General features: G+C 40.0%; 1 protein-coding gene across 1 annotated transcript in view; it reads left to right on the plus strand.

The window, feature by feature from the left end:
* PIP5K1B (phosphatidylinositol-4-phosphate 5-kinase type 1 beta) overlaps positions 1 to 26,500 on the plus strand; it is a 301,759-nt gene that overhangs the window by 227,976 nt on the left and 47,283 nt on the right. Inside the window, exon 13 of the mRNA XM_057722227.1 lies at positions 3,264 to 3,408. Coding sequence (XP_057578210.1) covers positions 3,264 to 3,408 — 145 coding nt within the window. The remainder of the gene's footprint in view (positions 1 to 3,263; positions 3,409 to 26,500) is intronic.

The following is a 26,500-nucleotide window of genomic DNA, read 5'->3' on the forward strand; positions in this document are numbered from 1 at the left end:
GGAAGTAATGCACAAATGGTACTTTTTTCCAAATGAACTATTGGACCCATTGCTTTAAATCTAAAGGTACTTCACCAGAAAAGGTCTCTTAAGGAGAAGAAAAACCTATTGAGCATATTCTTTTTTTTTTTTTTTAATTATTTTATTGGCTGTGTTGGGTTTTTTTTTTTTTGCTGTGCGCGAGCTTTCTTTTTAGTTGCGGTGAGTGGGAGCTACTCTTCGTTGAGAGTGCGTGGGCTCCTCATTGCCGTGGCTTCTCTTGTTGTGGAGCACGGGCTCTAGGCGCGTGGCCTTCAGTAGTTGCAGCACGTGGGCTCAATAGTTGTGGCTCACGGGCTCTAAAGCGCAGGCTCAATGTTGTGGCCCAGGGGCTTAGTTGCTCTGCGGCATGTGGGATCTTCCTGGAGCAGGGATCGAACCCATGGGCCCTGCATTGGCAGGCAGATTCTCAACCACTGTGCCACCTAGGAAGCCCCTGAGCATATTCTTTGAAACTGTTAGCATACTGTTTTTTAAATGAGTTCATCTTGATGATTCTCTGCATCTACAAAGTTTGCCGCAAGGTTCAACCTTTCTATAACGCTCTGTACGTGCGGACTTCCCCTTTGGTAGTGCACCAAGTCACTACCAAATTTCCCTCTAGTTTTTAATCATTTGTTTTCTATCATTCTCAGTATATCTGGATTGTATTAGGTTTCTTTTGCCACATGACAGATTACCAGAAAGTTAGCAGCTTGTTATAACCTCCATTTATTAGCTCACAGTTTTGTAAGTCAGAGACTAGCGAAGCTTACCTGGACACAGCTTACCGGGGTCTCAAAAACTGGGATCAAGCTGTCAGCTGAGCTGAGTTCTCATCTGGAGTTTCTGGAGAAGAATCCACCTCCAAGCTCATTCTGTTGTTGGCAGAATTCACTTCCTTTCAGTTGTAGGACTGACGTCCCCACGTCTTTGCTGTCTGCCAGCTGTGGGCCAGGCCCAGCCCCTAGAGACCATCCTGATTCCTTGCCATGCAGCTCCGTCCAACTTCAGATAGAGAATGTCTTGCAAGTCAGTCCCCCTCACACTTGGAATCTCTGCCATCACCATCTCTGACATCCAGACACAAGTTTAAAGAGCTCACGTGACGAGGCCAGGCCCACCTGAATAATCTTCCCTTTGGCTAACTCAGAGTTAACTGATTAGTAGCCTTAACTACACCTGCAGGATTTTGCCATATAAGATAATCACAGGAGTAATATCTCATCATCCTTATAGCTTCCACCTACACTCAAAGGGAGATTATACAGGGTTGGGGTCATTGGGAGTCATCCTAGAGTTTTGTCCACCACACTTGTTATTTAAAAAAACGGAAGGGTATAGGCACATAAGGAAACAGTTCTCTACTTCAAAGGACTGCCCCCAAGGGTCAGGTACCCAGTTTTTGGGTGCTGTCTGACCTGGGCCTGAGTCACTGGACAGGTAGTGTTTTTCTGTATTCTGTCACTCAGCCTCTGGTTTATGAAGTCAGGCTGAATATGCCCGAGACCTAAGTTACATTAGTTGTTCTCAGTCTGACTCTGTCCACCTTGTATTTAGTGGCAATTCATTGGGATCTGATGTGAGGTTATTTTTTACATCCAGTTTTCTATGAAATTGAGAGTTTTCATATTTTTCTCTGTATTTAATGAGAAGGTGGGATCAAGTATATTGGAGATTACTAGCCAACTGTCGTATGGAAGCCTTTCTGATTTTTGCATGCTGAACACTTTGTTACTTTTGTTTGTATGATTATCGTCTGTTACTCATCATGGAAATTCTTTATTTTGATCTGAATGCAGAGCTGTACCATCTCATACGTTTTAACATGTGTCTAGTCTCCCAGTCCAGAGTCCAGGCCTTCTGTGCTTGCCCCCTTTTCCCTCCATGCCTTGCCCCACCTCTCCATCTATATCCCTCCAAGTCCAAGATCCGACCCTCACACCCACGTGATAGTGGGTCAACTTCCATTCATACACTTCCTGACAGTATATAATTTTGAGCCTATTGTACCTAAAAAGGAAAACCAGAAACACCTTAAGGTTATATGTATTTATTATCATCTATTTTAGTTTAGTTTGGGGAAATGATTAAAAAGAATCCACGGTACAGCATGGTGACGCAAGCTAATAATACTGTATTGCATATTTGAAAGTTGCTAAGAGAGGAAATCTTAAGAATGCTCATCACTAGGAAAAAATTAACTGTGTGTGATGATGGGATGTTAACTTATTGTGTGATGACCATTTCACAATATATACATATATCAAATCACTGTTATATACCTTAAAACTAATACATTGTTATATGTCAGCTATAGTTCCATAAAATTAAAAAATAAATATCTCCATAGGTGAAAAAGTCAGCTTGAGCTCAACTATAGAATTTTAAAGACAGGATTCATCGATGGTGTTCTATCTCTGGGAATGTGCATGTCACTTTATAAAGGAACTCTGTTCTGTGTGGCTGGACCTTTAAACAAAATACTGTCCCTTCAAGCTGACCAATAATGGATGTGAATTTGTCCAAAGTTTAGATAAGGATGATTAAAAATTATCCAGATTCAACTCTCAAAAAAAAAAAAATAATCCACATAGAGTAGGCTGGGTCACCGCTCAGCCTTGACTATTCCACTTTCCTGATGAGGGAGGGCTCTTGCATAAGTATTTTCATAGGTACCTACATGTTACAGAGAAATAAGAATTTCCTCATTTTAAAAAAGGCAGCCTTGCTGTTAAAATATAATGTCAAGAAGAGCTATCGATAATATTCAGAGATGTATATGGGCTCAAACAGGGTTGAGGTATAGCTGGCTGTCAGTCTGTGAAGCATTTGTTTCTGCACTGAGAATCACAGATATGGGCATAGCCTTGGGAGGGGAAAGTGGGTTCACTGTCTATTTATACATTTACCAATCATCCTTTTAATTTCTGTCGAATTATCTCCTAGGAGCTTTTCATGTCATCTTTTGAAACAGTAAATCACTTTATTAGGTTTTTAAAAGAACATTCATAATGTCATTTCCATAAGCCATTTTGTAAGTTAATGCAATTTCCTTTCCATTTAACCTGTTTGCAAGAAGCTATTTTACATTTCTGCTGCAGTTCAGAAGAGCGCAGTTAATTCATAATTTAATTTGCGGCCTGATATGTAACATGAATGCTTTGACTCATTTAAATTATTATAGATACTAAAGCAACATTTCTTACTGAGTTTATGAGTTTGTTTTGCTTTCTGTCACCCAGCATTGGGATCTCGACACAGGCCAGACCTGGTGCCTAGCACGCCATCGCTGTTTGAAGCTGCTTCCTTGGCAACCACAATTTCATCTTCTTCCTTGTACGTCAATGAGCATTATCCACACGACAGGACTACGCTTTATTCAAACAGGTAATGCTTAGTGCGATCAAATTACCAATTGGCTATTACCACATTAACATCACAGCTAGACCAGTATCTCTGAATGAGAACAAGTCATCCCTAACAACCAGGATGTGACCGTCGCCTGACCTGTAAGTAAGAGAAAGAGAGAAAATGTTGGATTTTTACTGTGGCAAGAGGGAAAACCCTCCTGATTTTTCTTTACAGCTAATCATTATGTCCTGTAGAAATTATATACTTCACTCTATGGAAGAAAATGACTCTTTCATCATTTGTATTTTAATAATCTTATGAATGGATTTTTTAAGCAAGCACTCTTAGCTACAAAGATATCTGAATATTTTCTTTTTGTGTGAAAGACCTTAGTAACTACTGATAGACAGAATAACAGTCCCCCAAAATTGCCCACGTCCTAATTCCCAGCATCTGTGATGCTGTTACCTTATATAGCAAAAGGGGCTTTGCCAATATGACTAAGTTAAAGATTTGGAGGAGTATCCTGAATTATCCAGATAGGCCAAATGTAATCACAGGGCCCTTGTAAGAGGAAGTCAGGAAGATTAGAATCAGACAAGGAGATGTGATGACAGAAGCAGAGGTCAGGGAAAGATCTGAAGATGCTACACTGTTGGCTTTGAAGGTGGAGGATGGGGCGTGAGCCAAGGAGTTGCAGGCAGGGTCTAAATGCCAAAACAGGCAGGGAGACAGATTCTCCCTTAGAGCATCCACAAAGGAACACAGTTCTTCCAACCCCTTGAGTTTTAGGACTTCTGACAGCCAGAGCTATAAAATAATGAATTTGTCTTATTTTAAGCCATTAAGTTTGTGACAGTTTGTCACAGCAACAATAGGAAATTGATACAGTGACTCAAACGTTTAATGTGAATGTGACTATTGGGGTGGGGTTCTGAAATTTCTTAGAAATTTACTGTGATTGGATATTTTTCTTTTTTAAACAAAACGTTCTAGTAGTAGAAGGTATCTTTACAAAGTGATCACAACATTGTGGGATTAGCTATTTTTTCTATTTTTATATATGCACTTTTGTAACTAGCTTCAATTACAGGACAGGGACCACATGTATATGTTCTCAATAATTATCTGTTAAATGTTGAACTGGTTCTTGTTGAAATTCAGCTCCCAAGAATCAAGCTCAAATTTGTGCAGGTAAAGTATTTTTCATACTGTAAGTCATTTTCACCCTCCAACCTAACAACTTGGTTCACTTCCAGAAAGAGGATTCAATATGGTAGATTCATTTTTAATGTGTGTGTGTTTATAAATTGTAGCTTGGTCTTTTGGCAAATTGAGGTTTAGTAGTTGGAGGTTCTGTAGAAATTCTTTTTTGTTGCTGTTCCCTTCTCTCTCAGCTAGTTACAGGTTAGGTAGTAGCAGGTGAGACAGCCCATCTAGGTCTAGAGAAGAGGGAGAAATAACAAAGTGAATCACAGCTCTTGACTGGGCTTCCATTTGGCCAGCTCTCCTGTAAGACCAACAAATAAGGCTCCATTGTAAACTATTCAACTCACCTGAACTGTAAAAGTGATTTGGTTAGCTTCCTCAAATTAGCAAAATTTAAAGTGACTTATACCTAACACGGACATGTACCTTGAATGTTCAAATTTATGTAAATTTGTCAAGCAACAGTTTTTCCTGTCTGTACGGTACAGCTGAAGACTGTTCTTTCGCTTTCAAATATAAATAGCAGCTCAAAAGGTGGCTGAAAGTTGCAGGAAATTCTCTGTAAGGTCAAAAACAATTCTCATATGAAGCTGTGATGGTTTCTTATATCTGCTGCTGTTTTCATTATCAGGGCAGATAGTTGGATATGCTATTAAATTATTTACTAAAATTTGCAGCACAAAAATAAGAGGGTTTTGTTTGTTTGCTTGTCTTTGATGGCAGTGGTTGTAGTTAAGTATTCAATATCTTGGCCAGAGGTATTCAAGTCTTGGGTATTCATAAGTTTCCTTCAGGATCTGAATCAGAGTTCCTTCTGCCTCCCAATCCTTTCTGGCCAGTTTGGGAGCTACCTCTGCATGCTCCAGGGCTATGGTGTAACTCTTGGTACTTTCATTTATGTTAATAGTGGTTATCATGTATATTTAGGTGGAAAAAACGTCAATGTTATCTATTATATTTTTCCCTTTTTTTTTTGAAGTGAATTGTTTGAAATAAATCTTCTGTGGCATTGCATCTCTAAGAGGTGATTTAATATCTTATCTTTAGCTATCTGTCTAGGTTCAGTTGCATGAACAAGAAACCAATCTTTTTTTTTTTCTTTAACTTTTTATTTTATATGGGAGTATAGTTGATTAACAATGTTGTGTTAGTTTCAGGTGTACAGCAAAGTGAATCAGTTATACATATATCTATTGTTTTGTGAATTCTTTTCCCATTTAGGTTGTTACATAATATTGAGCAGAGTTCCCTGTGCTATACCGTAGGCCCTTGTTGGTTATCCATTTTAAATATAGTAGTGTGTACATGTCAATTCCAAACTCCCTAACCATCCTTCTCCCCCATCTGTCCCCTCTGGTAACCATAAGTTTGTGAAACAACTCTATCTTAAGCAGAAAGGAATTTAATACAGGGAATTCACAAAGTCTTTAAAAAGGCTTGGGGAGTGGGCTCTGGGCTGAACATCAGAAAACCACTCCAGGTACACACCACGGAGCTGACCCACCAACAGCCTTGCAGTCTTTGTCACAGTCAAGTGGGTGTCCCACCAAGCCAGAGAAAAATATGCTGTGAACCGAGAATGTTTTTAAAAGAAACTAACATTTTAAAATCATATAGTTTCACTAAAATGCCCAGATCCTTTTGAAAAATCACTAGCTTTGGCAACACTTGGCTCCATTGCTTCCTGGCATTTATCAGCTGGAGGGGAGAAGCCTGGACCCTCCAGGTCAGCACTCTCTGCTTTGTTCACCTCTGTTCTTGCCTGCCTGCTCCTATGGGCATTTTTGCTTTTACCTTTGATGTATAAGAGAAGCCAAAGACAGGCCTTGGAAGCCAAAGACATGCCTCAGATCTTAATGACAGCCTTAGGGAAATCACAAGGAAAAGGTGTGAAAAAGGCACAGAGGTGCTAAAGAACCCTGAAGAGAGGTAATGGCCTGGGGACCAGTATCCCTACTTCCCCACCCACCATGCCCACCCCTAATTATTCAACAGGGAAACCTTACCAGGAAACTGAAAAGAAGTTATCATATTTTGTTCCTATCATTTTTTCCTTAGGGCCCTCCTAGTCCTACGTGGTATCTCTTGAAGCAATACATAGACAATATTCTAAGTCTCATCTGGTCCACTATGGTGTAAAACGTAATCCAGATAGTCTGGAAACAAAATTGATGTTGTAATTCACATGTTAGGTTTTTCTCTTTATCGATGAATCATTTTTCTGCTAAGGCAGAGTGGTCTGTTTTGCCATTTCTACATTATACTATACCTACCTGCACTTAAATACACGGTACATACTTCAACTAGCTGTTGTCACTCTGTCAATCTTTTCAGAGTCCTTAAGTTTGAAAAGTGTCAATTAGTGCCTGGATGTCTCCACACCTAATTATATACTGCAGTGGGAAGCTGCTGTCTTTTAGAATTATTTCTATTTTAAAAGGATTATTCTTTGTGACTTCAAGAACTCCAATCACAATTTATTCTTTTTTTTCTTACGTGTACTACAAAAATTGACCAGGAAGCAAAGAAAAAATAGTATCATTTTTTTAAAGTAGATTTTTCACCTGATTACTGGGAATACATATTTTCAAGTTCTACTCAACAGTCCTATGTTAGAGCGTGCAATTCATAGGAATAAAAAGAAACTGTTGTGGATTCTTGCTTCCTAATCAGTGGGATTTAAATTCTGAAGTTTTGTTTCTTGAATTTTTCTTTCTTAGTAAGATATCTCTTTATTGATGAATCATTTTTCTGCTAAGGCAGAGTGGTCTGTTTGAAATGAGGTAAGTTGAGCACTAAGAGATGCAGAGGCAAATGCATTTCATCTCTAAGTTAAGAACAATTTAGTTTAATTGTTGTGGACATTGGTTACACACATGAATATTAATTCCTGTCATGATTTCTTGCACATTTGGTAGCAGAGCTCTGATTATGCATAAAGATCAAAAGCGCTACTACATTCCAACATATTTATCCTTTCCCCATCAAAGATGCCTTTTCCAACATCACCACTCTGTCTAGCCTCACGTTTTGCTAGTGCCTGTTTCTAATAGTTGGCTCACCCTCAAGACATTTGGAGTATTGTGAGAAGGACAGATGGGTCAGAGGAAAACCACTGGTCATTTGTCCATAGAGGGACAGCTGGCAAAGGTTCCCTAAATGATGAGTCCAACATTCTAGACCTCAGAGGCTGACTCAGTGGTTCCAAGCACGGTTCTCTGCCTCTTTCTTCCTGCCAGTAGAGGATGACAAACCTAGGAGAAGGTCGAAGAGTTGCCTCCAGCTATAATTTTCTCCCCACAAATTGCTTACTCCTCAGATTTAAAGACATACAAGTAGAGCCATCCCAAAGAATGTTAGAGGCCCACTGTCTTACAGATGTGTCTAAAAGATAGGGAAAGAGAATGCAGACATGCATTATGTGACACATCCAAGGTCACACAGCCTGCTGATAGGATTTGATCTGGAACACAGGTCTCTGGAGTCCAAGCCTCGTGTTCTTTCCACTGTACCACCCCTCCCATCATGGTCTCCAAAGACTTCTGGTCTTATCCTTGATGTGTGTGTTATCCACACATGGTCAGTTGGTTGATTTTTTTTTCCTAACGTGCATTCTGGCCCTGTGTTTGAGCCAGTTTTTGCTGCTTAATAGAGTATTTCCAGTAGGCAAAGTGGTGGGCTTATGTTAACATCTACCTATGATGTTTATTCTAGAAGTCACTGAGCTAAGTTTGCTTATTAAAAACATGATAGCTATAGGAACTTTTCTATCATAGTACTAGTCATACTTCAAAGCACCAATAATAATCCAATAATAACTACAACAATAGCTAATTATCGGAGCTTGTTCAGGGTCTACGTTAAGTTCCTAACATGGATCGAGTCACTTAATTCACACAGCAACCCTGTAAGGTCACTATCTTTATTATCTCCAGTTTACAGATGAGGGATACTTAGCAACGTTAGCTAACTTTCCTGAGGTCAAATGGCTAAAAAGTAGAGCCATAATGTCCACCCACAGCACTGACAGAGCCATAAGGCATGAGCCTCAGCTGTTCAACAGCTGCCCTCGTCCATATCGTCATGTCTCAGACAAGATGGCTTTTAGATGATGCTTTTGATGGAAATTCAGTAACATCTGCACAAGTTCTTGCTCGTTTTGCTTTTTCTTTTTCCGTGTGATTTTGAGTAAAGGTTTTCATTTCATGGATGTTAGATTCTTAGTGTTCAAACACTAAAAATATGACATTAATTTAAATTCACAAGAAACCTAAAATAACTATTTCCTTATGTTTTTATTCCCAACTGTCCAGGTTGATTCCAAATTGTTACAGGATCATTGAGAAGAGACTTTTTTTAAATTGAACTATAGTTGATTCGTAATATTATATTAGTTTCAGGTGTACTACATAGGGATTCAATATTTTTATAGGTTATACTCCATTTATAGTTATTATAAAATATTGGCTAGATGGCCTGTGCTGTACAATATATCCTTGTTGCTTATTTATTTTGTACATGGTAGTTTGTATCTCTTAATCTCCTGCCCTATCTTGCCTCTCCCCCATTTCCTCGCCCCACTGGTAATCACTAATTTGTTCTCTGTATCTGTGAATCTGTTTCTGTTTTGTTATACTCGTTCATTTGTTTCATTTTTTAGATTTCACATATAAGTGATAACATACAGGATTTGGCTTTCTCTGTCTGACTTATTTCACTAAGCATAATACTCTCTACATCTTACCCATTACATTGTCGTAAATGGTAGAACTTCACTGAGAGGAGACTTTTGTTAGGTATGTTTTGCTTGATTTAGAAAATCCCGTAACCTTTGTTGACATAGTAAGGTTAAAAGGAAGCTTTATTCCTTATGTAATGAAGGGAGAAGAAAGTTGGGTGCATGAACTTGCTAGTAATTCCAGTCCTCTAACCATAAGCTCCAAGGAGGGACAAGGACGGTCTCTGCAGCCCTCCTGTTGTTGCTGAATTGTGAATCTGACCTCTTGAGATTCTTTGTGCTTTTAATGCTTCTTCTTGCTACCACCATCACCACAACTCCAGCCAGGTTTCTCTCTTTCACTTTCATTATTATACATCATCAGTTAGGGCATTTGTCCTCAAATTGCTACTTCTAGCTTTTGAACATTGGGCAAGTCACCTTACCTGTGTGTGCCTCAGTTCCGCATTTATAAAGCTGGATTATTATGCTACTGCCCCAGAGCGTTGTTACAAAGATTAAATGAAATAATGATTGGAAAGCACTTATCATACCTCTTGACACATAGTAAGCGGCCTCAAAGTACTTGTTAAAATAATCAAGTGAGGGCTTCCCTGGTTGCGCAGTGGTTAAGAATCTGCCTGCCAATGCAGGGGACACGGGTTTGATCCCTGGTCCGGGAAGATCCCACATGCTGCAGAGCAACTAAGCCCGTGCACCACAACTACTGAGCCTGCGTTCTAGAGCCCACGAGCCACAAGTATTGAGCCCACGTGCCACAACTGCTGAAGCCTGCGAGCCTAGAGAAGCCACCACAATGAGGAGCCAGCGTACTGCAAGGAAGAGTAGCCCCCACTCTCCGCAATTAGAGAAAGCCCGTGGGCGGCAACGAAGACCCAGCACAGCCAATAAATTAATTAATTAATTAAAAAAAAATCAAGTGATTCCAGATGTAGCTTCCCTATAAGTCCCACTGTAAGGGGCAAGATGTAGTTGTTTTTGGCAAAAAGCCCTCATGGAGTACTTTATTAGTCAGAATCCTGTCAAGGAAACAGAAAACACGCTTGGAATTTCGAAGAGAATTTAGGAAAGAGAATTGGTTACAGAGCGTGGGCGGCGGGAAGAGTGAAGGGAGGGAGCTGCAGAAACCGAGGTAAGTAACTGCAGGAAGCAGCTCCTAGCAGGAGCCCTGCCATGTCACCAGCACCTAGACTCATGAAGGAGGGCCCCGCCTGGGGACCAGGTGCCCCCGCAGGAGCAGGGACACTGAAAGAGGACGTCACCTAAAGAAAGAGCTGGGATAGTGGCAGGGACACAACCGACTCCAAAGACATCGCCCAAAGAAGGATGAGAGGAAAACGAGAGAGGAGACCCAAGCCTTCTCTTTTCCTTCCATCCCATTTCCTGCCAGTGTCCTCAGCTGGCAGAACCTGGCCAGGGGGTCTGAGGAACGTGGTTTGCTGCCTCTTGGCCCCAGCATTGCAGAGGAGAGTTGAGACAGGATATAAATAACAGCCACAGCACACAGAACAGAAACGTAGACAGATGTAAGACCTTTCACAAAAAAGAATTACAAAGATCAAAGCTTTGCAGTGATGGAGTGTGCACACAAGAACAAGAATCGATTTAGACTCTTATAAAAGGAATCATAGAACCAATTTACTACCATGCCAAGGTAATAACGGAATATAAGATAGCTGTAGTTTTTTTAAATAACGTGTGCAATTAGAGACTCCAGTATTTACCACCAAGTCTGCCTGACAGCCAATAATGCTTTCCCTGGCACTGTGCTAGAGAAGATGCTGGTTCTAAATACTCATAGAAATGTCTTAGCTAATTCCAGGCATGTGGGATGGATAAAAAGGGTCTTTAGCTCAAGAATTCTACAAAGAGGTTTGTAAGCCTGGGGGAATTGAGGTGATAGAGCAGCTGATATAATTTGGAGGCAAGATAGCCATCCCCTGTGCCCTAGCAAAGCACTTTATTGCCAAGACCCCAGCCTACCCCATCTCATCAACTGAATAAAACTCAGAGCAAACACACATTTGGCTGGTGGAGAGCTATGGTGTCCCTTCCATTCTCCTTAGAGTGAAGAGAAGAATTTAGTCAACTTTTCTCTCGTGTTAGGAAACTAGGTCACCAAGCAAATGATGGTACATGTTTGGGAGAGATGGCACTCCCCAGAATCCTGAAGCAGAAGTCTGCTTTGTTACCCAGCCTCCCAAGAGAAGAATATCTCATTTTAGAAATTAGGACGTTTTTAGGCATGCTGGGGTCATAGGCGAACCTCAGAGCCGTATCATATCTTTCTCCAATTGTGGCTGGGGCACCTGCAGAGAAAATTGGAAGCTGAAAGCAGGTTCATAATATGCCTGTTAGTTTAGCTCCCCCTCCTCAAACCCAGGCAAGAAAAAACAAAACATAACAAAAACAAAAAACTAGGTTTTTTATATACCCAGATTTTATTAGATGCCTCTTTTTTTTTTTTTTTTTTTTTGACAAATTATAGAATTACTTCTGAAGTGATTAGCTTTTCAAATGATCCCTCATATGTTTCAGCCTGGGCAGGAAATTGAAGTGAATTTTTCAGATATCTGACATTTATGAAGAATAATTTAGGATTCAACATTAATTCAAAGAACACACATTTTTTGATGAATTGGTGCATGGTAATATTTCTAGGTGCTTTTTGTGCAGTATTAAGATTTTTTTTATTGGATCCAATGAATGGGTAAGCCATATGGGAGAAAAAAGTGGAAAAATGTTGGCCACCCTTTGGATATCCTAACTGATCAAAAATAACCTCTTTTATCTATTTTTGTGCCTCATAGTTCTGGGGCCAAAAAACCATCTCTCTATGTTCTTGACTTCAGCTGCTAATGCAACATCTCTGGAAGAACGTCTTGCTGATGGTGGATGGCCCTCTGTAGACCCTTCCCACCCCTCTGCCCTTCTTTGTTGAACTCTAGAGGAATGCTTCTCAGAGTGTGATTGGTTTTCCAACACTAGGTTTTCCAATACTCCTCTAGGAATTCTTATGCATGCTGCAGTTGAAGAAAAAGTTCTCTGCAGATACTCCTTTCCTTCTCTGCTCTTTCTGAGGTGTGAAACAATTTCTTTGCCTTGTGGTTCAGCCGATACACAGATGGGCTCAATCAAGCAATTAAGAGACCATAACATGTAATGCCCTAAATGTAAAACCATAGCAAAGTGGATGGATTTTCAGATCATAGTGGGGAGACAGGACCTCGGTGCCTTTCTTGTACTTCAAACCTACCTAGACATAGCCTAAGCAAAGGTTCCCGTGCCTTAAAGGAATTTTAGGTTAGCAACACTTCTGGAAGACTCCAGCCTGCCCCAGACCAGCTTCCCAGCTCAGCCCCTGTGACCTTAGGCCAGACTGTGTTTCTGCTCAGCAGCTATTTTTGACTTCTCTGAGTCTACAGAGATCCTTGACTCAGTGGCCAAGCAAAGGCATCTCCTTAAGATTCCATGGGCTTCATGACTCTCTCGCTCTGCTTAGAGATCACTTTGGTCCTTCTGGGCCCCTAGAAGTCACCCTCTCAGTCCCGTCCAGAGGGTTAGTATCCCTCTGCCCATTTGATTTTTCCACATCACGCTCTATTCCACCCTTCGGTTAAGCCAGTCTTATGCAAGTTGGTGTCTCACCCCAGACAGCTCCCAGCCAAGAGGCCCCACACAGCGCAGCGCCATGGGCTTGTCCTCCTCACTTCAGCGGCCGCCCCCTCTCTCTGGGGCTTCCCCTTTTACATCCCCTGCATTCACAGTTGCCTTCTCATCTAGCTCTGGCATCACAAAGTAGCAGTGACTGTCAGGGCCTGAGATCCTGGTGGGTGAACTCCTTCCAGGCTCTGTCTACCAGCTCCCGCTCTTCCTTCTCCACCCAGGGACCCCCTGGTGCCAGGCCCTGCCAGTATCCCCAGTTTGATTTTGATTCTCGGATATACCTAATATATACAAAGTAACAAGCCTCATTTCTTCCAAGGCTAGAAGGAAGTTGATCCCCAACCTCCTCTGCTTAACCCTTTGTTATCTGTGGCATTATCTCCACAGTAGCCAGCTTTATCGCCCTGTAATTTACATGACTTGTGCTTTAGGGTAAAGATTTGGTGGAAGTCCACAAATGTAAACCTGCTGCTGAGGACTCTGATTTTGGAGAAACTAACAAACCCCCTGCCCCGCCCTGGCTGACTAAACACATCTGCAGAACCATCTTTTGCTTGAAGCTCAAGATAGTCTGGGTGACAGGAGAATTCGGTAAGTGTAATGAGGGAATTAGGAGGCAGTGATAAAATCTCAAATCAGAATAATATTAATCCAAAATGTAATTATTTAATTACCCACTCCCAAGGATAAAGTAATAAAGATGAAATATATAATGATGTAAAGGAGCTTATTAATTTTCTGGCCAGCCTTATTAAAAATTAGTGTTTGGAAGGTCACAGGAGACCTTGAAAGCAGTCAAGACTTGTTTTCTCAACAAAGGATTTGGCTAAAATGAAAATTCATCCTGATGGCTACTTGGAGAAAATGTGTTAGTTTCTCTGTCTTTTGTTTGTTTCTCATGACATTGGAAGAATACTTCTGAGTATTTAAGCACTAAATCTGGGTGTTTTATCCTTTGTTTATATGTAAGTGCATCTGGGTTTCTGCCCTAATAATTCTAACTGCCACTACTGGCCATCTTCTTTGTCGTCACCAAATCGTGATAGGAGAGAAGGCAGGCATGCTGAGGCCAAGTTATTATTAATTAGTGAATTTCCCTGCCCATCCTCCTGACACTTTTCCAATCCTAGCAGCAAAACTTGCCCTAAAAGAATCATGGAGCTTTAGAAATGGACGGGTCCTTTTGACATCATGTCATCCAGACTTTTTATTTTTTTAATATCAAAATTCTATGCACTGAATTTAACAAATAGTTTCATAAAGTTTATTAGGAAAAAGAGGAGGCCCTTGTTCAGCTCCCCCTACACCTCACTGTCCCCAGATGTGACCACCTTCAATTCTTTTAGCTGATTCATTTGGCAGTTAATTCCGTATCTCTAAAAAGCATGCTTATATTGCTCTTTCTCAATCTTTCAGGTTTCGATGTTAGCTAATAACTTCCCACTATAGAAGATGAAGATTTAGCTGTCTTTTCCCCACTCCAGGCCCACCACATACATGCATTCTTGCCACCTACCCTTCCAGTCTCCCAGTATAGTTACATCATGATTGCGCTTAGATTTGTATCGAGTGTTCTATTATACCTATGTGAATATTATGTTTGGGTTTCCTTTTCTGTATGACTTTTTATTTTCTCTGTAATAATCATCTTGTTCTTTCGTTTGCTTAGCTTTGTATGTATTTGTATTTAATGGAAGCCTAAACTCTCCACCAATTGTCTTAATCGCTTCCCAAACTATTTAGATGCATCAGGCTCTATTAATTTCACTGTCTTACATAAGTTTCCCCCAAAGCCTTCTGACCTGCTCCCGTCTGGATTGGATTGACCTCTAGGGCCTGAAGCTCATACGTTATCTTGGAGTCTCCCTTCTCCACCATCCTGGAATCCTAATCACCTCTTGTCTGTGTTGGTTCCCCTGTTTAGCATATCCTGTATCTGCCTCTTTTTCAGTTTACTCCCTCATTTTGATGGAGCACATCCTCCAGTATCTTCTTAAGGATTCATGGGAGGCAAAATATTCAAGGCCTTGCATGTCCAAACAAGTCTTTATTCTCACCCTAACACTTGATTGATAGATTAGCTGACATAGAGCTCTACACTGTACATCTTTTTTGTTGTTGTTTTTAACGGTGAAGGCTTTGCTCTGTTATCTTCTAGTTTCCAGTTACCACTGAGAAATGTAGTGCTGTTCTGATTCCTGATCTTCCGTATATGGCCTGTGTTTTTTTCCAGAAGCTTATTATCTGTTCAGTTTCCCCCTACTGTCTCAGTGGTTCATAATGATAGGCTTTGCTGCAGGTCTGTTTTCCACCATTGTGTTGAATACTCAAGGCCTTTTTGACCTGCAAACGTATGCTTTTGAGTTTGGGAAAATTTTTGTAACTATTTTTTAATTTCCTCCCTCTACTGTCTTTCTTCTTTTATGCATATAGAATCTCCTGGATTTGTCCTCCAGTTTATTTCCATCTATTTGTCTTTCTGTTTTACTCTCTCAGACAGTTCCTCCACTTTATCTCCTAATCCTTACACTGAGTTTTTCATTTCTGTTGCCATATTTTGTGAGAATTCTTTTTTGTTTACTGAGGTCTTTTTTTAGCAATCTTTCCATATTTCACAGTTGACATTTCTTCTCTTTTCTCTCTGAAGAGATCAGGATTTTGTTTTTTGTTTTGCTCTGATTTTTGTCTCTTTGTATCTTTTGGTCTCAATTTTCATGTGGGTTGCCTTTTTCTGTTTGTCTTGGTCTGCATCTTTCATATCCAGAGTTTTCCTCAAATTTCTGGGACTTCCTGTTTGTTGTTCAACCATGTGTTTGAATGGGATGTTAAAAGTCGAACTGGAAGCTTAAGCATTTGAGTTGACCAAGCTCCACTAAAGGGCATCCTGTTGGACTCTTTGATGTGGAACCAGTGTTGGTGTCCACCAGTCTTTGCTTTGACCTGATTTGATTCCCTATAGAAGATGCTTCCAGTTTCTTGCTTGGAGGGGAAAGGTCTGGATGTCAGCCTGCTGGGACCTGTGGCAGAGAAGAGAGCTGAGTGTCTCAGCATCTAATAGGTACGCATTCAACCTCATCACTCTCTTTTCCCTCAACTGCCTCTGGTGTCCCTGGGTCCAGATATCCTATGTTCTATGTCCTCATCAGAGGGGAGAAAAAACCTTCCAGTCTCCTGCTGGGATGGGCCCAAGTTATTTGCCTGGCTGTGTCTCTCTCTGCTTTTCCTACTAGTGGCTTAGGATTCAACTCTCTTGGGTTTGCGATCAGTTACTACCTGTCTACACGTCTTCTAGGTTCCAAATGTTGTGTCTATTACCCTCTCCCCATCTTCTGCCCTTTTTTTAAGTTTATGTCTTTTTTTAACCCTTTATTGTCATTTTAGAGGTGTTCAAGGTGACAGTACAGTTGGATGGGATGCGTTCCATCTGCCTCTGCTTCTTTGTCTGTAAGTTAAGAGAGGCCTAGAGAGTTGCCAAGTGAGTATCCAGAAGTTGCAACATAACTTAATAGCAGAAGTGGTACTAGGACCTATACTTCCTGACTCCTTGTTCAGGGCACCCTCCTTCAAAACAGACATCATCAATAATGGATTCACCCATAATGAGTATGTGCCTGGTTGGGTGTGAATGAGTTTAAAAGTCTATTTTGCCACAAGTCCTCTGTATTTTTGCTTTGACTGGTAGCTCATCACGAGGCTGTAAATCAGGAAGCATCCTCGACTCTGACTTCCCCTGTGTCTCTAGCCCTGGGGATAAAGCATGAGTCCTTGGGGTTAGTCTACCACTGAATTAAACATACCCTCTGGTAATTAAGACGTGATTCAGTTCATCTGCTTTCTTAGATCTCCCTCAACCCTCAGCAAATAGACTTGCACTGGGCCTGCCCTACCAGCCCACCAGACAGATCTAAATCCAAAAACTGGACATTGCCTCATCTCAGTGTCTCAGGCTGGGATCCTTATCACATCTATTAACATAGATAATACACATGCTTGCATACTTTAATATCCCCAAACAATTCAGGAGGGCTTTCTAGTCATAGGACATTATATAAGATGCTAGAGAGGATGGAAAAGATGGAAAATCTTTGCCCGTAAGAAACTATCATATTTGTATAAATAGAATGGAAGAGGAGTGGGTATTCAGTTCAATGACAGATCTGTGCAAAGTGCGTTAGGAGAACAGAGTGAGGAAAGATGACTTGCCCAGACAGTCTGTGATGCTCGCAGCAAAGGAAGAGGGCTAAAGAGCAAAAACTCTATGTCCCTGATGGTAGTGTCTGTTTCTCTGGCTCAGAAAATGTTTCTTCGTTATCTAGATGCAACATTTGAGGTGCGTATTCTTAGTTGAACTAAGAAGGGATCTCCAAAAGGGAAATGCTATTTTATTAAAAAGCTTAATTCCAGGAAGCTGTATACTGATCACTTGCTGCTAGCCATATTTGTAACAATAATGAATACATCTACCTTTGCAAGTGCTGACAGATGCCTTGAGCTCATCACCCCAGGCACTGAGAGAGCAGATTTCCCCAGTTTGCCCTTGATTGTCATTCAATCCCATGTGTCATTCTGTGGCTGAGACAGATTTAAAATCCATTTCCTTGACTCAGTGACATAAAAATAGTTCTTAATAAACAAGGGGCTCCCACATAAAGCCCTCTCAGTATGTTCTCTGGAGAACTAGGGAACTGGATATTTCTGTTAAAGAACACACAGCTCTCAGACGTAACTGGAGCATGGCACCTCTTTGCCAAGACAGGAAAGCAGGTCACCTGGGAGCTGGCCTCAGTTTGAAATAATTACATGAATTCTGGGGGATGGTGAGAGCTTCGTATTTTTACAGCACTTATCTAAAAATACTTATAAAGGCTTTTGCTAAATATGGAAGATACTTTTTGAATCCTGAGTTATATGGCTACCATTAATTAATGCATAATTTTTACATTTCTTGTTATGATAATAATCTTAACATGTATTGAATACCTACTGTGTATCATGTAGTCTGCCAGGCACTTTACATGTATTATTTTATTTAATGCACCTGTCAACCCTATAGGGTAAGCACTAATGGAGCTGGTTAAAGGGACTTAGAAACATACATGATAGGAATGTTGAAAAGTCAGTTATTATCAAGGTCACTGTGTACCCAAACCTAAGACTGTATAAAAAAAACATAATAGCTTGACCCATAAAATGAACTTCTAGATACTAATGAATTTTTTTCCTCCAAAATCTATAGTTCTTCAATCATAATGACTATATTCTCAGTTGCATCATTTGAAAGCTTCCCTATTTGGGGATCTCATGAAATGTGACCTCAGTCAATTAGGAAGTGGCCCCATAACTGACAAAAAAGAACACAAGTTAAATAACAAATAGTCCAGTCGGTGGAATCATGTGATGTGATTTAGGCTTAGATCAGTATTTCTTATGTACTTATATGTTGTTGTAGAATGTGTAAGATATCTTATGAAATCTTGTCACTTTGCGTTAAGAAGTAGAAGTGAGCCCAGTAATAGAAATGCTTTCAGCCCAAGGAACAGAATACCCATTGGTAAGCACAGCTTGAATTAGAACTTTCCAACCTGTATGGTAGGGCCCACTGGTGAGCCACAGAAAGATGAGCAGATTTCCCCCCCAGTCTTCAGGGTGGCGAGGGGGACTTAGGACAGCCAAAACCCCCAAGGCTGTTCACCTCAGGTGCCAGCAGTCTCCTCCATGTTCCCTGTAGGGCAGTGCAAATATTATCATGCCCTATGAATGTCATGACATGCACAAAAAGGTTGCGCAGTACTGGCTTAAAATATAATAAAGAATATTTGTCATTTTTTTTGACATAAAGCCTGGAAGTGTGCATTCCAGGTGCAGCTGCCCAGTGACATTCTCATGGATCCATGCTCTTTCCAAATTGTTGCCCCGTGGTTACAGAATGGCTGCAGCAGCCTCAGACATCATGTCCTCAGTCCAGGGAACACTTTCAAGAAGGAAACAGAAAGAGCAAAGGAAAAAAAGGGAGGGTGTTTCATATTGTGATGGTCTGTTCTTTTATCTGGTGGGTAGGGAAGCTGGGGGGAGTTTTCCCAGTTATGGCCCCAACAGACCTTCTTAATAACTCATGGTCAGAAGTAGATGGCATGACCATAAAAGTCTGGAAAGAGGCCTACCTACTCTGAGGCTGCTCGTCTCCATCCACTACCTAAACTCAAAATCTGGGGGCTCTGTTAGCAAAGACGGAGCTATGGCAGTTGCGTCGGCACCCGTGGTAGTGCCAAACACAGCCTGTAAGGAAAAAGCCAGAATATTTGTTTTTAATGAGACATTTTCTGCTTCTTAAGTGATTGTTTAGACTGTTTCAACTAAAATACCACCCACAGGATCATTTACCCCTGGAACTAAAAGCCTCCTCTGTGGAAGTGGGTTTCAAACAGAGCATCCTACAGATAAGAGAAAGGTTTGTACAAATATTAGTCAAAGAAATTTAAGTTTTCTCAGTATTCATTTTCATTTGGAGACATCCAAGCAGCATTTATGATTTCGCAGCTTTGAGTTGTGGAACTAGGTATGATTTTTTTACCTTTTTTCTCCTGTTTGATAGTTTACTAAATTTCAGCGTGTATCACATTTGCAATGAAAAGGCATTAATATTTTAAATTATTTTTTAAATCTGATGGGATCTTTGGAATGTTATGTGAGATGTCTCCAGCGTTGGACCGCAGAGCTGGTTTTGTTTCATTTCTTAAACATTAAAATTAAAAGTCATTGTAATGCAAGTGTCTCACACCACAAATTTTAAAAGATTAACTTTTCCTTATTCAAGCAGTTTTCGCTTTGGATATTGGAGTTATTTTTTCTCATTTCCTCAGAATTGACAGAGCAATTATTTTTATTGTGTTGCAGAGACTATACCTGAAACTCATGGCACTGAGTGGAAAAACTAAACATAAACACTACCTTTGGTTAATTGATCATTTTTAGAACGTTGGTTCATAGTATCCCAGATACTGACTTGGAAGGAAAAAAGAATGAGAAAGAGAGAAAACAGCAGCCACCCAGGATCTTTCCTTGATAACGGGATCTTGGATTTGGAAAACAGAACTAATTCTGGACCAATTTTTGGTCCATGATAAGGAAAACACTTTTTCAGCTTTGTGAATTAATTTTCTGATTATAAAAGGTATATAAGAATTTTATAGTGTATGGAATTTGGAAAAGAAAGCAGTTATTCTTACTCCTACCATCATATTACAATTGTTAATGCCTTTGTAAACCCCAGTCAAGCTCTTTTCAGATTTGTTATATGATTGTAACTGTGGCATAAATGCTACTTTATATTATGCCTATTTCTATGGCACTGCTCTCCTCATACTTTTTTCAGGTTTTATTTTTATCAAAGATATACTTTAGAGTCAAATAGTTCTTCAGATACTATTAAGGAGAACCACCAACCCATCTACTCCTCCCCCCTATTTCCTTCTTCCCAAAGGCAAACACTTTCACCTTTTTTATCTGATTTTTTGGCTGTTCCTCTTCATCTCTCTAAACAAAATGCTTGTGTTGCTACTTCGTGTTCTCATTTTGGAAGAGGATAATGTAGCTTCCTTTTATTACCCACACCTCTGCACTAACCCTTCTGTACCCCGCTACCCCCCTAGTAGAGTTATATCATAATTTTGGTTAGATTTTTATTTACCTTATGTTGTCATAATCACTGTTCACAATTATGCTGTATTATAAAATCTCATTACTTTTCCTTGTATTTGTACCCAAAATAAATAATGTTCTGTTCCTTATGGTTTGCTTAGTTGTCTAATACTTCTTACTGATCGAATCTCAAGCTGTTCACCATGTGTGATTGGTTCAGGTGCATCACTGTCATCACCTAAAGTATCTCTCGCTGGAGCCTTCTGACCTGAGTCAGTCTGTCCTCTATGCCTGGTACACGGCTGTCATCCTGGGAACTTCCTTAATCTCTGTCTCTGGTATTGGCTCCCCTGCTTCATAGTTCTCAAGTCTTCCTCTTTTGGGAGGCACATCCTCCAGTATCTTTTTGAGAAAAGGACTCGTGGGGAGCAAATTGTTTGAGATCATGCATGTCTGAAAATGTCTTTATGCTAAGCTCACTCAGGTAATAATTTGACAGGATAGAGGATTTTATTCTGGGAGTAGTTTTCCTTTAGGTTTTTAAAAGCATTATTGCATTGCTTCAGACTCTCCAGGTTTTTATTGTGAAGTTCAAAGTCATTCTGCTTCTTGATCCTTTACATGTGACCTATTTGCTTTCCCTATATGAAAGTTTAAAGATCTTCACTTTGTCGCGATTAAGTACATTGGAGTGGGTCTTATTTTTATCCATTGTAAAATATATCCAATAGCCCTTTTCACTCTGCATACTCAGGTCTTTCAGGTCTAGGAAATTTTCATTTTTTCTTTTATTTTTGCTTTTTTGTTTTGTTTTTTGATGTAGGACTTTTTTTTTTTTTTTTTTTTTACTGAAGTATAGTTGATTTACAACATTGTGTTAGTTTCAGGTGTATAGCACACTGATTCAGCCATATATATATGTATATGTATATATAAATATACACACACACTTTCAGATTATTTTTTCAGATTCTTATATTCAATATTTTATAACAGGTTATTATTATTACCTATAATATATAATATATAATAACTTATAATAATAGGTTATTATGAGATATTGAATATAGTTCCCTGTGCTATAGGGATATGAATCTATTACTCCCATATTCCTAATTTATCTTGCCTGACCCCTTTCCCCTTTGGTAACCATAATTTTGTTTTCTGTGTATGTGAGTGTTTCTGTTTTGCAAATAAGTTCATTTGTATTACTTTTTTAGATTCCACATATAAGTGATATCATATGGTATTTGTCTTTCTCTTACTTACTTCACTTAGTATGATAATCTCTAGGTCCAAACATGTTGCTGCAAATGGCATTATTTCATTTTTTATGGCTGAGTAATATTCCATGGTATATATGTACTGTATCTTCTTTGTCCATTCATCTGTTGATGGACACTTAGGTTGCTTCCCTGTCTTGGCTATTGTAAACAGTACTTCTGTGAACACGGGGGTGCACATAACTTTCTGAATTAGAGTTTTCATCTTTTGCAGATCATGTGCCCAGGAGTGGGATTGTTGGATCATGTGGTAACTCTAGTTTCAGTTTTTTAAGGAACCTCCATACTGTTTGCCATAATGGCTGCACCAGTTTACATTCCCACCAACAGTGTGGGAGGGTTTCATTTCTAGGACATTTTCTTGATGGTTTCCTTACCTCTGTTTTCCCTCTTCTCTCTGTATTTCCTTATTTGAAAATCAGAACTGCTGGACTGGCCTTCTATGTTTCTCTTTTCTGTCTCACATCTCTTTGTTTCTTTGCTCTGTTTTTGTGTGTGTGAGATTTCCTCAAATTTTCATCCAATCCTATGATTGAGTTATTTCTACTATTATATTTTTACTTTCCAAGATCTTTTTCTTGCCTTTATTAAGTATCATATTCTTTTACTTCATAGTTACAGTTATTTATCTGAGGATATGAAAGATAGTTGGGATGCAGATATTTTGGCATTTTCTTCTCCCTGCCTAAATATCAGTTTCCCTCCAATTAGTTGTTTTTTTCCCCTGTATTTTCCATCTCTATCTTTTAAAATAGTGACTTTTCTCATATTTATGGTAATTTTTGGTTGTCCATACTTAAAAGGGCAACGCTACAAATCTATAGAAACAGAAAGTGGATTAGTAGTCACCTAGTGCTGAGGGAATTGGGGAAAATCAAGAGTTCTGCTAAGTACAATTTTCTTTGGGGGGTGATGAAAATGTTCTAAAATTGGTTGTGGTGATAGTTGCACAACTCTGAATATACTAAAAATATTGGATTTTACACTTTAAATGAATCGATTGTATTGTGTGTGTGTGTGTGTGTGTGTGTGTAATGTTGCAGTAAAACCATTTCAAACAAAAAGTGGGACACTACCAAGACAAAAGTTCCACGTGTGTGACTGGGGCTTATCATTTGTGGTTTTCACTGTACGGTGATCTGGCAGAGCTGTTTAGTTGAGGGGACCTCTGATAATCAGTATCTTTGTCTTCTTGGGTTGATTAGATTTCCCAGGAAAGACTCTACCAACCTCTCCAGCCTGGAGGATAAAGGCTGGCTGCCAGCATTCCTGGACCTGAGTGAGGGAAGAAAGCTGTCTCTGAATTGAGCAAGCTAACACCCACCTAATCTGCTCATTTTCAGTGTGATCTCTTAGCCCTCTGTGGTGCCTGGTGGCCCCTAGTCCAGAGACTCTCTAGTCCACCCACTGTAGAGAATCAGTCTCCGTGTGTGTGTGTGTGTGTGTGTGTGTGTATGTGTAGGTGTGCATGCCAGGATTGAGAAGGGGCAGTTGCTCGGTGGTAGGGAGTGGGAGAGATGATCTGCTTGCTTTTTAATCAAACTTACTTATCTTAGCTGCACGCACCTCCTCCACCCCACCCCACCACACACACACAGATACACACTTTGAGACCCCTGGTGCCTCTAATTCCTAAGCTTTTGGGGGGTTCTGTGAATCAGGTTGGTTCTAGGCATTTTTCCTCCATTTTATGAGTTCTTAGGTAGGAAGCAAAGGTAGAAACGTGTTTACGCCATTTTTACTTTCTCCAGTTATTCAGGAATGTAACAATATACTGTTGAGATTACTTTTTTATTTAAAATTCTGATTTGGAAAAAACAAACATTTGCTTCTGGACAAAATACTCTTGTTTTATGCAGAATCCAAAGATTTGATGATATTTCCCTGCTTTCAAAGGAGAATATATTATATATTATTTTTCACATACAAATAGAAAAACCAGTCCTCTCTGAATTCAGAGAACCAGTTAAGTGCATTCAAAATTATTAGGCTTATGTTGAACTGATTTAAGATAAATAGTTGAAGTAAGCCTCTCCTCAAATCATGAAGCATTTCTTTACCTTAGCAAGTGAGCAAGTTTCTCAAATTCTGACTGCCTTATAAAGATTAGATGGACTTTATTGTTAATTTTTCACAGATAAAATCAGCTGTTTAATACTTGCCTTAAATACTCTCACGTGGTTCTTTGATTTGAAGGGAGTCATTCAGCCCACTTAGACTGACTCTGGAGCTCAGGGTATTAAAATGATGGGAGGGACATTGGCCAAGCTTACCCTCCTCTGTGATACTTGACCTTGAGGCCAGGGGCTGACTTAATTCCTCTTTGCATTTCTGGTACCTAGAATTGTACTTGGTATCTGGTTAACATTTCTTAAAGCTTATCAAGTAGATGAGAGAGGGAACCATTTGTAGTCGAAAGTACAACGGTGTCATATATATTGACAACTTTAAGACCATTCTAAATTGTACCTCCAACTAAACATTTCAGTATAGTGCAACTTTGGGCCAAGTTCTGCTTGATCATGACCGTGATCTCTAATACTACCACAGTCTCTAAAACCTTACAATTCTGTTTCTCAACCTAAAATACCATCCTTCTTTTACTTTTAAAAAAAACCTTTATCTTGCTGTATTGATATGAGAAACTTATATTTGATTTAGATTATTATGCATAATCACTTGACCTTTCCAAAGCATCACAGCCATTCAGGACTGACGATACAATGTGTGGGATCTCCTGCAAAGTAGAAATGTAGGGCCCCTTGTTCAAAAATTATTAATAGTTTCAGGATAGCTACTGCAGGCATCAAACCAAGCAAGGAGTCCCTGTAAGGATGACATGCTGACCATTTCTGGAGGGAGGATACTTCTGATGTTTCTCCCAATAATAGTTTACTTTGGTTCAGTTGTTACAGGGCTGACACTCCCCGGCTCAGGGGCCTTTACTGTGAGAGCAGTTGGAGCATTCATTATACAGTCTCTGCCTAACACTCTGCATTTCAGGTATATGCTGGTATTCAGTCACATAGCTATTACGCTTCAGACTTCAGCTCCTCAGATTGTGTACCTCCTACCATGGGCGTTCGGTAATTGGTGGTGGTAATTTTCAGGTGCTTTCTTTCTGCTCTGACAGTAGCTTTCAATGGGTCAAATTCTTCAAGTCAAATTAAATTAAAACATGAGATCTGATCCCCAAGGGAAAAAGAACTTGAATAAAAATATATCTATTTCTCAGCTCTTGGCAGTTGGTACTTATTTTCCCCCATCACACTTGTTTTCCAGCTCAGTGTGTCTGAGCACCTGCTATTCATATCAGAAGGAAATGAAATCAATAGCATTTTTCTTTCCCAGTGGCAGTCTTGAAACTTCCTTCTCTTTTGCCAGTAAGCCATAATTCTTCTTCAAAACTGCTTTTATATTCAGGCATGTCCGAGGTTTCCTTGACTTGTTTGTTTTGAACTATGAATCTGATAGACACTTAGAAGTGTATGGGGTTCCACCCTCACCCATAGAGGCACTGTACATGAATACAGTGGACTAAATGCCTCTTAAAGGTTTACCAAAGGATGATTGTGATCCCATTAAGAGAAGTAAAGATTCTAAGGGAAATAAAGAGCTAATATTTGTTTATCACGAGTAAACATTCGGTCTTCGCTCTCTCAGAAGAGGGGCATGTAATAATATGCTGACTTTGGATAAATTGACATCTCAGTTCTGCGGTTGCCTTGCCGTGAAGGATGCTCCCTTGGATCCGCCACAGAATAAGCAGTACCTGACCCAGGGCTAACCGGACTCCCCGCACAGACCTGCAGGCTGATGGGGCTGGCATGTGGAAGCAGGCTGAGAGCTCTTCTTCCCAAGGGGGAAGAGTCAAAACCCATGCTTAGAAGTTACAGAGAGATGATTGTTCTATAGAAGGAAGAATTTAATAGCGCGGTTAGAGAAGATATAGGCTACCTCTGAAAATGCTAAGCCTCTTGCTGGAGCTGAATGACCATCTGGGAGAGCTGTTGGCCGGGGAGGGGGGGATGAGGGGAGAGAAACATCACGTGGCTTTTTTAGCTAGAATGCCTTTCGGTTTCCTTGTAAGCCTGCAGTCTGGGTTTCTCTGAAGGTAACTCCCAAGAGAAGAATGCTTAATTGCAACCAATACAGAACCTCATGGGAGGAAAGTCTGACCCCTCTTTGCTCTTTCTTACGAACAGAGTGAAACCAAACCAGCAAGCATGTGGCCTTAAATAGACCTGAGGCTTACAACGCCCACACTTGGCACGGTGTCCTTCCTTTGAGGAAACTGTAAGATTATATAGCCATAATTTCCAATCTGGAGGGGTAAGCTAGCACAGAGGCTTTGGAATCAGAATGCCATTCTGCCGTTCGTCAGCTACGTGACTTAACCTCCCAGGCCTCAATCTCCTCACCTGCAACAAGAGAATAATGATGTCTTCCTACAAGATTATTGTGAGGGTAAGATGAGAAAATATATGTGACTATCTAGTACCTAGAATGTAACATATACTCAAATATCCAGTTTTTTAGTAAGATAGCCCTTCATTTTTGTAGACATACTGCATGCTTAGTACTGTGCCCAACT

Source organism: Hippopotamus amphibius, chromosome 2 (genome assembly GCF_030028045.1).
Source record: "Hippopotamus amphibius kiboko isolate mHipAmp2 chromosome 2, mHipAmp2.hap2, whole genome shotgun sequence".
Classification (NCBI taxonomy): Eukaryota; Metazoa; Chordata; class Mammalia; order Artiodactyla; family Hippopotamidae; genus Hippopotamus; species Hippopotamus amphibius.